Raw genomic sequence first — 12,893 nt, forward strand, 5'->3', positions numbered from 1 at the left:
TATTTTCTTCTCTCCTCCACCTCCTTTTTTTCCTTGCCATTTATTTTTTTTGGAGAAACTGGGTCATTTATCTTGTAGAACTTCCTACAATTTAGATTTTGCTGATTAGAAATGCATCTTGACACACTCTATTTCTTATAAGCTGATGCTACTTTCAGAGATTTGATCAGAATCAGGTTTTCATTTTGGCAAGGATTCTTCGTTGGTGGTGCGGTGCATATTCTCTTGCCTGGAATTAGGAAACACGTGTTGGTTGTCTCTTGTTTTGATATTAAGATTGATCAGTGGATTCAGGGGCTACCAGCTTGAAGCGTCCATTATGAAATTCCCCTCAGCTTTTTATTGAATAGTTTTGCAGCCATTTATGATAACTGGAAGAAGCCCTGGTGGTGCAGTGGTTAAAGCACTTAGCTGTGAACTGAAGGGTCACCAGTTTGAACCCATCAGGCCCTCCGTGGGAGAAGGATGTGGCAGTCTGCTCTTGTAAAGATTGACAGCCTTGGGAACCCAATGGGGCAGTTCTACTCTGTCCGGTAGGGTCCCTGAAACCTGAGTCACAGTAATAAGGTTAGTTTTTTCCCAAGAAGAGGGCTCATTCACATTTGGAGAGTGATCACAGGTGAGGAGGAAGTGATGTCCGAGGAAGTGATTATGTCTAGGTTTTTAATGTAGCGGTGTCTGAAGAGAATGACTGTAGCCATTAATACAAGTAGGAAGTGAGGAAGACTAGACGCGTTTGTTATAAACCTGTCTGAGGATGAGGATGGAATATCACACTGGACAATCTGAACGATCTCACTTGCTTTCATACGAAGAGGTAACCTTGATTTCCAGTAAGGTACAGAACTCAGAAAAGGTGTTTTTTTTGACACATTTCACATTTGTTTTACTGTCGAAATCTCTAAGAAAACAGGTCCCTGAGCCCCCTTCTCAGCCCAGGCCTGATGTTAACCCCTGCACACCCAGCCTGTAGCAAAACAAAAAACAAAAACAACAATAAAAAACACTGCTTCATTTAATTTTTCAAATCTTATAAGAACCCAGTTTTTCCTCTTTGGTGAAATGCCCCATGGTTCTCCTGGTGTGCAGGTTCTCTTGCTGCAGTAAATCAATCTTTGGCTGTTGGGGTTTACCAGAATTATGCAACTGGTGGGAGACACAGGGCCTCAAAGGATGAATGCATTCACCATTTCCCCATTGGTTCTTTCTTTGAGCATGTAGTTTCTCACAGATCCTGAGTAATCACACACATAACTCTTATCAGTCTCCTAAGATGGTGTAGGGTAATACTATTCGGCTATAGGCATCCTCTCCCTAATAGAATCAGCTTTGCTCTTCCCCAAGGCATGCTTGGGATGAATTCAGGATGGACTCAGGCTAAGGTACGAGGCCTGGAGTGACATGACTGGGCCAGCGGCCAAGGCCAAGGAATGCCTTAGCAACAAGAAGGAAAACTTCTGGGCCTGGACGTGAAGTCCCTGGGAACACTGACTGCCCAAGGGCATGGGAGAAAACGATGAGCTTTGGTCCCAGCTGGAACGGTATATAAGCTTGGGTCCCTTGCTAGGTGGTTGCCACTGGAGAGTAGCTGCTTGCCTGTGTAAGTTTCCCTGAATAAACTCTCGGATCTGGAAAGGGCTACATGTCAGTTCTTTGGATTATCTGCCAGGATGCACAGTGAGGGTCTTTCCTTGCTGGGGCTGTCCCCCAACAGATGGGTTTCACACCAGTCTGTTCCTGAAAGCGGGCCCAGTTGGGTAGCAGGTCAAACTCAAGTTGCTGGAGCTGCAAGCTGAGAAATGGCCTTGGAACCTGGTGGCCCCATTCCCTGCAGTGTTTTGTCCAGAATACCACTGTGCCCACCTTCAGTGGATGTACTTAAGGATGCAGGACACACAAGAGCAAGAGCCATAAAGGACAAAGGGACTGTAGTCGAAAGCAGCGCTCTCCTGGAACAGAGGGAACACATTAGCTGTGCCCGGTGCTCTGTTCCTAGATTCCTGCTCCATCTGGTACCAGCAGGACCTGCTGAGAACACACCAGGCACAGCTTCTAGAGATGAAATGCCGCCGCAGTCACTAGCAGTGTCTCTAACAACTGCGGGTGTGAGTGATGCAGGGATTGCAAAATGATACAACGCTTTGCTGCAGTAGTAGATTTAGTTTTAAGCTCTTCACAGAACTCTCATTTTAATCTCAAAAGAAAGATCTTGTAAGCACGCCAAACCCCATCTATCACAGGGTGTAGCTTTTAGCACCGGGGCGGGGCCCCGGCCTGCTACTTCCGGGAGCGGGACAATGGGGGGCCTATCCGCGCGAAGGGGCGGGACACGGACCTGCTACCTCCGGGGGTGGGCAATGAGGCGGGGCTATTCGGGTGAGGGGGCGGGACCCAGCCCTGCTACTTCCGGGGGTGGGCAATGAGGCGGGGCTATCCGGGTGATGGGGCGGGACCCGGCCCTGCTATGTCGGGGGGCAGGCAACAGGACCGGGCTAACCACTGAGGGGTTGGGACCCGGCCCTACTGTGTCCGGGACCAGGCAACAGGGCGGGGCCGGGGCCTGGCAGGCTTAAAACGGTGCGGGGTGGCCCGGGAGCCGGAAGGTCGCCAGCCGGGCAGAGAGCACGGGCTGGGCGGGCTCTTGCCGGACAGAGGGCTGGGACCTGGGCTATTCAGGCCAAGGGAGGGGTGGGGAGGTACCGGGCAGGGAGCTGCTGGGGCGATGCCTGCCGGGCAAGGGGGGAGGGGGTAGGATCTACTAGGCCGAGAGGCGAGACTGAGCTTGGAGGACCACGGGCGCCTGTCTTCAGGCCAGGGCAGAGACGCGCTTCCCAGGAGGTTTCTCCCTCCAGCTGCAGAAGAAAGGTTTTCTCGGCCTCTTGCGGCTGGCTCTGGGGCGTGGGCAGGGTAAGGAGGGGGTCGTGCCCTCGGCACAGATTGGCGGCCGCAGCAAGTGCAGGGGAACAGGCGCGCCTGCGCGCGCTGGAAGGAAGCAGCCTTGCCGCGGAGGGAGGTCTCCGCCTGGTTGACTGAGAACCTGGGTACTCGAACTTGGAGGACTCGAGGTGGCATGATGGCGCTTGGTCTCTCCGGCTTCGGCCTGCTGTTTCAACTCGCGTTCATCTGAGGCCTTGTTTTTGGTTTCCACGTGCTCTGGCCCGGCCACTGCCTCCACCATCGTGGAGGCTGGATTCTGACCCCGAGGTGAGCCGGAAGGACTTCTGGGGGCGGGGCTCTCCCGCTGCCCAGGTAACGGAAGCCGAGTGGCGCTCAATCTTTCATTTTTCTTATTCAATGTAGAAAGGAGAGCTGAGTTCAAATTATAGCCTCCTACGAGGTCTGGCGTTACACTGTGCACAACAGTAACCCCACATCATTTGGAAGCCGTTCATTTAGCGAATTTTCACCTAACAAGCTGCTGTCCAGGCGCACTGAGGAGTGCGCAAGGCCGAAGGCCCTAGTGTGTAACCCACCGGCGCCTTATGTCCACCTGGTCGGAAACTGGCGGGTGGCGCCGTGTGTCCAGGACGGTAGGATGACCTCACGCCTGGAGTTCAAGGGCTGTGGGGACGCCGACGGCACCATTAGCAGTGGCTGTCACTCTGGGCGCCCGACCCGGGGCTGCCTGCGCGCGTCCGGGGCCGTTGGTCTTCATGGGGGCCTCCCGGCCGGTGTGCGCACCCAGCCGCAGGGACAGACGCAGAACCGCAGGGATGGATGCAGAGCCGCAGGGACCGGCACCGAGCCGCAGGGACGGACGCAGAGCCACAGGGACGGGGGCTGGAGGTTCGCTGCGCGTTGGTGCTGAGACTGGACTCGTCAACTTTCCATGGGTCAAGCAATGAACTGAACAGTGCTGAAATGTATTAATAGTGCCTGGAGTTCTTATTCATTTCTGCTCTAGTAGTTTTTAGATGTAGATGTAAAACAATTACATGGTTAAAATACATATATATACATGTGTGTAATCATATTTATGTCACCTCTGTACACATGTAAACCACAACATGGGAGGATACAAAAGTAAAAGAAGTAACAACCTCCTCTGCCTTTACTCTCCATCCAGATCCCCACAGGTAACCATTGGTAGCACATTTTTTAATTTCCTTTTTTCTCAAAATCCTTCTCTTTTATAGGCATATATAATATGCTCAAAACCAAACACAAAAAGGTTATTTTCTTTTATACTATCTTGCAGCTTTCCCTTTTCACTTAATGGGTCTTGGACATTTTTACATCTTAGCTTTCATTTTTTCTTCTAATTAACATTTGCATAATACTCCACTGCCTGTATCATACTGGTGTGTTTACTGGGTTTCATTTTTTATGCTTGCAGGGAAATAGCCTGTAGAAACTAGTAGCCATTATAGATTTTACGATTATCTCTTTGGTTTGTCTGTGTTTTTAGTTCTCATTCTCTCCCTAATCTGTTTCAAGTACCCATTTAGTTATATTATTTCAGAATCTTGGTATCTTAAAAACAAACCCCACTATTTACTCCGTACTGAAAGGGGATTTTTTTCCCCTAAGATTTCCTCGTTGATGGTGGCTTATTGCCTACTCTTTAATAGAATGTTTATATCTAAGTATAGTTAAGTTGGTGCTTAATAACTATTGATTAGAATTGAAATGTATAAGTCACCAAAGTGCACATTTCTGAAATCAATTATGAGGATTTCCATGATTAATCAGCATTTAGTAGGACTTCGGCGCCCTGTCGGCTCAGTGGTTAAGAGCTCGGTTGCCAACCAAATGGTTGGCAGTTCAAATCTACCAGCTGTGGGGCAGTTCTGCTCTGTCTTAAAGGGTCACTATGAGTTGGAATCAACTCAAAGGCAACAGATTTGTTTTTGTTTTTTTAAGTAGGACCTCAAGATAAAGCTGTTTTAGAGGGACCAGTGTAAAGGGCAGTCCATTACTGTACAGGGAATTATGACTTAGCTCACAGCATAAGCCTTTCGTAGAAACTCGTTAGAGAAATAGTTTACTGAATTGTATGCATTTGTGTATTTAAATACTTATAGGTACGAAGATTGGTGATTATATCATACAATAGAAAACTTAAAGAAAATGCTTTTGACCTAAACAGAAACTGCATTTTAGTATGCCGAAGGGAAGAGGGAGAACAAGCCGGATCAGAAGACGAAAGCTCTTCAGAAGTTCTGAATCGAGAGGAGGTATAGTTTTGATTCCTTTGGGGTCAGTGTTCAAAATAGGCATCCTTTGTTGATTGGTGTCTCTTCATACACATACCTTTTATCAGAGGCATGTGGATAATCTTCAAAGACAACATTTTTGAAAGAGTACTCTTTTCTTTTAAACATTTGTAGGACTACAGATATATTTAACTCATTGCTCCAACTCTGTCTTCTCTGGGGATGATTCCCAGGTTCCTGTTTTGACCTCCTCTCCTGAGCTCTTGTCACCTGTTGGATATCACTGTTTGGATATAAATTAGTTACTTCACATTCAGTATAACCTAGTCTGAATGACATACTGTATGTGAAAGTGCTTGGCCAACTGGGAAGTACTACATAAATGCAATTATTGTTTTCACAAAAATTAATAACATTCCTCCTCGTTGACCCCAAATATGTCAGCACCACCATTGAGGTAGTCTTTAACTGTTTTTTACCTTCTGTAGCCAGTGTCCTTTCCTAGGTTGGCTTCTGTCTGTACACCGTGATGATTTCAACTGGCTCTTGGCTGAAAACCCCCCTTGTTTTTCTTCCCTGTTGGCTGTTGCATTTATTGCTGTCGGTCTAACTTTCTTAAAGGACTGCTTCCATGCTGCCTTTTTGGTTAAAGAGCTTCCAGGGATCCTCATACCCTTTTTGCATGATATCTGAACAACTCCTGCTAGGCATTCTGCCCTCCTTTATAAGGGGGTTCCATGCTCCTGTCTCCATGTCCTGAAAGTGTAATCTCTGCTCACTACTGCCTGAACGTACCCCACACACTTCCATTTCTGTGCCATTCCTTGCATTTCTCCTGCAGCCTAGAACACCTGTTTTCCTTTTCCTTTCTTGCCCAGTTTCTCTCCAGCTTTCAAGGCTTAGCTGAGCTCTTAGTTTCTTGGTAATGTCTTCTACAGTTGGCACTAATATTGCCCTTGTCTGAATTGGTGTATGCTTACTGGGAGTCACTCTTAAGGCCCTTGTGGCTTTCCAATTGTTTTTCTTGGAAATCTTGTTTCCCAGCTAAATAGTCGACTTCTTGAGGGTAAAGAACTTGTTGAGCATGCCCCACAGTGGTTAGCAGAGTGCCGTGTGTAGTAGATACTCAGTAAACACTCAGTGATTGATTGCTCTTACCATAAACTCTATTATCTAATTTGTTGACAACATTTTGGGAAGCCTTTTTTTTGAACAACTTTATTGTGGTATAATTGGCACATAATGTCTCATATATAAAGTGTACAATTTGATAAAGATTAATATCTGTGTGTTCCCTTGAAACAATTCACCACAGTCAAGATAATGAACATCTCTGTCACCCTACAAGCTTCTTTGTTGCCCTGTGTAATCCCTTTCTCCCACCCCTCTTTGAATGTTCTCCGCCCTGTCCCTAGGCAACCACTTACCTGCTATCACTATAGAATAGTTTGTTTTACTGAGTTTTACAGAAGTGGAATTATACAGTATACAGTCTTGCATCATTTAACGTCCATGATTGTTCTGTGAAATAGGATGTTGTGTGAACAACAGCACTCGTCAAGCTGCAGCTCCTCCAGTTCTTCCTCTGGTTGCTGAAGCCCTGGGTTCCTATGTCCCAAGCCTGTGGCCTCCACTCGGCTCTGGAAGCCAGTCCGCTCTGTCTGTGTGCTTTCGGGGTGGGTAGGAGGGGTTTGTGCAGCCTTGGAGGTGGTGATCCCAGGTGGTGAGGACTGGGGGTTAGTCCTCCGGGGCCCCACCACTCTCACATCCTTATGAACCAAACCCACACCAGGTAGCCCACCGACCTGGGGTAAACAGGCCTTCAGTCGTGAAGCTCCGGTTCTGACTTCGGAGCCTTAAAGGATGTTGGAGACATTCTTTGCAGACAAAGAGACCCAGGGAGGTACTTTGTCATGCAGCATACTTATGACAGAACAAAGATTAGAATCCCAGGCCTGTTATTACTCACTGCTCTGTAAGAAATAAAATAAAGGATGTAACCTCATGGGGCAGTGGATGCATAGGCAGTTGGCTGTTACGTGGTGCATGGCTGTATATTCTTCTATCTGGCTTCTTTCAGTTTTTTTTTTTTTTCCACTTAGTTTAATTTTGAGATAATTCCATGTCGTTATATGTATTAATAGTCAATTGTATTGCTGAAAAATATTTCACAATTTTCTTTTATCTGGCTTCTTTCACTTAGCTTAATTTTGAGATGATTCCGTATTGTTATGGGCATTAATAGTCAATTGTATTGCTCAATAATATTTCACAATTTGTTTATTCTGCTGATGGACATTTGGGTTGTTTTCAGTTATTGGCTATTACAGTAAAGCTGTGAACATATGTGTACAGGTCTATATAGACATATGCTTTGTTTTCTTTTGGGTAAATACCTAAGAGTGGAGTGGCTGGATCATATGCTTGTTTTATGTTTAACTTTTTAAAAAGCTACCAAGTTGCTTTTCAAAGTGGTTGTTCCATTTTGCATTCCCGCCAGCAGTTTATGAGAGATGCAATTCTTCTGCGTTCTCCCCAACACTTGTTATTGTCTGTCTTCTTGATTATAGTCATCCTAGTGGATGGGAAAGTCCCTAGGTGGTGCAAAGTGTTTCTGCTCGATTGCTAACCTAAATGTGTTCAGTTCACACGCACCCAGTGGCACCAGGGAAGAAAGGCCTGTTGATCTGCTTCTTCAAAGATTATTGTTGTTAGGTGCTGTCGAGTAGGTTCTGACTCATAGCGACCCTGTGTACAATAGAACGAAACACTGCCGTGCCCTGCAGCATCCTCACAACCATTACTGTGTTTGAGCCCATTGTTGCAGCCACTGTGTCAGTCCATCTCATTGAGGGTCTTCCTCTTTTTGCTGACCCTCTGCTTTACCAAGCATAATGTCCTTCTCCAGGGACTGGTCCCTCCTGATAACATGTCCAAAGTGTGTGAGACGAAGTCTTGCCATCCTCACTTCTACAGCATTCTGGCTGTACTTCTCCCAAGACAGATCTCTTGATTTCTTCTGGCAGTCCATGGTATGTTCAATATTCTTTGCCAACATCATAATTCAAAGGCATCAATTCTTCTCCTGTCTTCCTTATTCATCATCCAGCTTTCACATGCATATGATCCGATTGAAAACACCATGTCTTGGGGCAGGTGTACTTTAGTCCTTAAACTTACATCTTTGCTTTTTAAGAAGAAAACCCTATGGAACATTTCTACTCTGTAACACATGGGGTTCCTATGAGCTAGTTTACACTATTTGTTCTTTTTAAAAATTTTATTTCCTTTTATAATATGACTGTCTGCCTGAGACAGTTCATCAGAGATTTTTAAAAAATGGTGACCTGATTATATAGTTGACTTTAATCATTGTCTGTTCTCTCCTCTCCTGATTAGTGAATGAGAGCTACAAGTCTGAATTTATAGAGCTTAAGAAATGGCTGAAAGATAGGAAGTTTGAAGATACAAATTTAATACCTGCTCGTTTTCCAGGTAAAGTCTGGTGTTTGACTCTCATGACCTTTCTATATGAGAAACATGTGGGCGCAGGTGGTGGGAACGCCTGGGTGACTCTTCCAGGTGAGCGCTGCTCTCTGTGGTGCACAGCCTCTGTTGTGTGTCAGGCTTCCTGCCTTGGAGCTGTAATGTTTATTGTATGTCATCTTGTTCTAAAAATGAATTAAAAGTGGCTTGTCAGGAGTGGACTAGCTGTGCCTAAGGCCCACCTACTTCGTGGGTATCACTTTGGCTTAAGAAGGACAGGTTTATGGCGATCAAGCAGGAATTGGCATATGGTTTAGATGGAATGTCCAAAAATAAATCACCTGTTTATAATTTGGAGCAGGGAAGAGTTTCCAGTTTTATGAGTGGGGACAACTTGCCTGGGGCCTAACTCTAGGTTCATGGCCCTGGAGGTGCTACAGCTAAATTATTTGGCTATGATCACAGCCTGCTGCTTATATTCTGGAGGCAAGGGACCTCCTCTGAGTGCTTTATATGTTTTTATATCATTAAGTATGATAGGAGGGGATATTTTTGGGATTCAGTCAAAATCAATAAGATTCTGAGGAATACATCTTGGTGTGGGGAGGGGAATGGCAAGGCTCCCACATAGCTATTGAGATTCTGTCCTTAGTCTCTCATCTAATCTCTGCCTTGGACAGAACCCTATGTGTCTCCTGTCAACACCAAAGGCACTGCCGAAATCCAGGCCTCCCGTGTGAATTTAAGATAGCAGAGATTTGAAGGCAATGAGAAGTTTGTAATAAGCTCTACTTTTATAAGCTCCTTCTGGCCACTTTCTACCTGGTTTAGTTTATCCAGTAAAAAAAATGAAAAATGATAGGAAGTGCAGGTTAGTATGATATATTCTTTGATACTGAACTGTATATTGTAGAAATATTGGTAACATGTCTTCCAGATTTATTCCATATGCCAGGTTCTGTTCATATATGTCTGGGAGAGAAACTCTGATGTAAATTAGCACGTGAGTCTTTTGAAGGATGACTCTATAGAAAAAAATCTTCCCATTAGTAATTGATTCAGGAAGGATTCCAGCCCACAGGGAAGATTAATGCCACCATGGGATGTACAAAACAAATGAAATAAGTTCCTAAAACCAAAACCATTTGTCCGAGCAGCCAGTATGCTCCTGGGTGAGGAATCAAGTGTTAGGACATACTAACTCCGACTAGCCAAACACTTGACTCAAGGCTGTAGTTCCCCCGTGACCCAGGAGCTCCTCAAGTCCTGCAGGGGTTGGCCTGTGTGGAATTATATGCCCTCCCAGCTGACAGAAGAAAGGTCAAAGACTATGAATATGAAAAGATGAGTGTTTCAGCTCTAGGCCTGTTAGGTCCTATAATACCTGAGTCTGCTGGAAGCGCCGCACCCGAGCATCCTCTGGAGGTTCACCTGACTGGCCCAAGAGGGGAGGCTCCACGTGGAGAGCTCAGCTGCAGGAAGCTGGTGGGCTGAAAGTGCGGCTGGTGAGGTTACGACTATGATTGGCCGCCCCCTAAAGCTTTGGCTCGTAGGCAGCGGCTGGCCTGGATCTGTAGATCCCCGCCGTGTTCACCCATGTCAAGGCAGAGCTCATGTGATGGGCTACCTGGCTGGGGAGGGAAGGATGTAATCCACAGGCTTTCTGGGACCTGGAGTGGGGTTTGCTGGTCAGTCAACCAGAGGGCCCTCAGAGATTGTTACTGGGGAAGGCTGGGTCTTGTAAGGATAAAAGTAGCGCTGAGGTTAGATGGGAATCAGGACTGGCCTCCTGCTTGAGGGAGGGAGTCCCAGCGTGAGAGTTCTTGTAAGAGGCCCAGCACAGATCTGTGTTAAGTCCATGTTGGTTCATATGATAGGCCATCTTGTTGTGAGCTGCCGTGCAGTTGGTTCCCCACTCATGGCGACCCCATGCACAACAGACTGAAACACTGCCCAGTCCTGTGCCTCCCCATGATCAGTTGTGGACTGGACCTTTGTGTCCGTAGGATTTTCACTGGCTGATTTTTGAAAGTAGATTACAAGGCCTTTTCTCCTAGTCTGTCTTAGTCTGGAAGCGCCGCTGAAACCTGTTCAGCATTGAGGCAACACACAAGCCTCTACCGACAGACGGGTGGTGGCTGCACACGAGGGGCATTAGCTGGGAATCTCCTGCACAGAAGGCAAGAATTCTACCACTGAACCACCACTGCTCCTACAGGGCACCCTACAAGGATTATAAAGCCACAAGGGCATGAGGCTTCCTGATACCATGTTTTCCCCTGGGAGTCAAAGGTGGAGAGAAACTCAACAGCTTCAGCTTTGTGTAGTTTTGAAGTTACTAACATTTTTTTTTAATGCAAAGTTGTCTCTTTAGGGCCTTGAGGACACAGCAGGATTTATCCTTTGTTATTTCTTTGCTTTCCTAGGTACAGGAAGGGGACTGATGAGCAAAACATCCCTGCAGGTCAGAATTTCTCCTTTATCCTTGAAACTCATTGTTGGTTTTCCTGCTTTGTTTTGTGGTTCAAAACGTTTTTAAAACATTTTGACTTACCGGCATTTCTTAACTTACCTAGTGGATATCTTTGAATATAGTTCTATTAAGTGTTGTGGCACCTGAGAGACAAATTCAAAGTAAAAGGGCTTAAACAGAGTGGAGCTTATTTTGCTTTCTGGGAAAGGAGTAGGCAGACCAGGGCCCCTGTGGCCCTTGGAGTCTCAGGCTCCTTGCAGCCCCCCACCCATGCCCCTAGAGGGCGCCCCAAGTTTCTTGCAGTCCCCTGTCCATGCACCTAGAGGGCGTCCCAGGCTCCTTGCCTGGTCCCCATCCATGCTAGAGGGAGCATCAGCTGCAGGCTGGGTGAAGAAAGTCAGGCTTCTTCCCTGTGAGGAAACTCCTGTGGAAATCTCCCTAGCCAGAAGTCAGTCCACAGCCACAGCCGACTGCAGGGAACGGCGCGAGCCGCCCCGTCCCTGTCACCATGCCCTCAGTTGGAGCGGGAGAAGCGGTGTGTTGGGGCAGCAACCAGCAGCCTGCCGCAGCAGACTCTGAGTCGAGGTCATTTTCACATGGGCCGGGGCAGCTGTTCTCTGAGAGGCTGTGCGCAGTGCAGGAAGTATAGGCCTGAGCCAGCAGTGCCTCCGGGCCAAGCCCAGGACGGCCTCACCTAGCTGGGGGGCCGCAGGGCTCCTTTCCTCTCTGCTGCTGCTTAGGCACTGTCACAGGAGGAGGCAGGGTGACAGACAACCTCTACGGTCCCTTTTTTTCTTTCTGTGTGATTTAAAGGATTCCTAATACAAAATCTTCCTTAAAACTCAAGTTAATTCATTTACTTATTATTTATTTATTTTTCAATTTTAATACAAAATCTTCCTTAAAACTCAAGTTAATTCATTTACTTATTATTTATTTATTTTTCAATTTTGAATCTCTTAAATTTATTGGCCTAAGATATGCTAGTTTTTCAAGGACTTGGTGACACACAGCAACAGTTTTTGTTGATACTTGGAGATTGCTTCACATGTGTTTTAAAATGTATTTTTTTCTTTTTTAAATGAAATTTTTTTTAGCTAAGACATATTTTGCATTTGGTGAAATGTACAGTTCGGTGAGTTTTGATGACAAAAGGATACACCCCAGTCAAGATATAGAACATTTCCACTGAGTGACTTTTATATTAATCAGAAAATCGTGGCATTTTGGGGTTGGAAGGGACTGCAGCGATCACCAGTTTAATCTTGCATTACTGATGACGAATCCAGAAATTGAACCCTGAAGATTTGCTCTTGGAGTGGCTGAGATTTTTAGTCAAACTTGGGTGCCAGTGGTAATGAAGGCAGGATTTTAAGTCTGGCTTCTTAGTGCTTTGTTTCTGGTGTCTGTTACTTTCCATCTTAATTTTTTTTTTTTTTTCCTGTATTATGGTGAGAGAAACTCAAACTTTTCTAAGTGGTAGAATTAGATTTTTGCTGTGCTGGGTGGGCTGCCCTTTCTTTAGCTAGTTGGCTAGTAACGGGTGATGTAGACAGTAGGCTCTTGCCTGGAGTGGTCACTGGGCCCCTGGATTTCACTGGATGCAATCATTTTTGGTGGTTTCTGCCTGTTTCCCATAACCTGTTGACGTCGAATCAATTCTGACTCATAGTGACACTATAGAACAAGAGTAGAACTGCCCCCAAGGAGTGGCTGGTGGATTCAGACATTTAGCCACTGCACCACCTTCCAAAAAACCAAACCCAGTGCCGTTGAGT

The 12,893-nt window shown here is 46.1% G+C and overlaps 1 protein-coding gene across 5 annotated transcripts in view; it reads left to right on the forward strand.

Annotated features, from left to right (window-relative positions):
• Positions 1-2,738: 2,738 nt before the first annotated feature.
• The window catches only part of SETD4 (SET domain containing 4), a 38,424-nt gene continuing 28,269 nt past the window's right edge, over positions 2,739-12,893 (forward strand). Inside the window, exons 1-4 of one of the 5 annotated variants that reach the window (XM_049858044.1) lie at positions 2,739-4,076; positions 5,090-5,177; positions 8,556-8,651; positions 11,069-11,106. In XM_049858044.1, coding sequence (XP_049714001.1) covers positions 4,008-4,076; positions 5,090-5,177; positions 8,556-8,651; positions 11,069-11,106 — 291 coding nt within the window. In that variant the 5' untranslated portion in view covers positions 2,739-4,007. Of the gene's footprint in view, positions 4,077-5,024; positions 5,178-8,555; positions 8,652-11,068; positions 11,107-12,893 lie in introns of all 5 variants that reach the window. The other 4 variants (XM_049858048.1, XM_049858047.1, XM_049858046.1 and 1 more) reach the window with 4 other exon arrangements.

This window comes from Elephas maximus, chromosome 18 (genome assembly GCF_024166365.1).
Source record: "Elephas maximus indicus isolate mEleMax1 chromosome 18, mEleMax1 primary haplotype, whole genome shotgun sequence".
NCBI classification, from domain to species: domain Eukaryota; kingdom Metazoa; phylum Chordata; class Mammalia; order Proboscidea; family Elephantidae; genus Elephas; species Elephas maximus.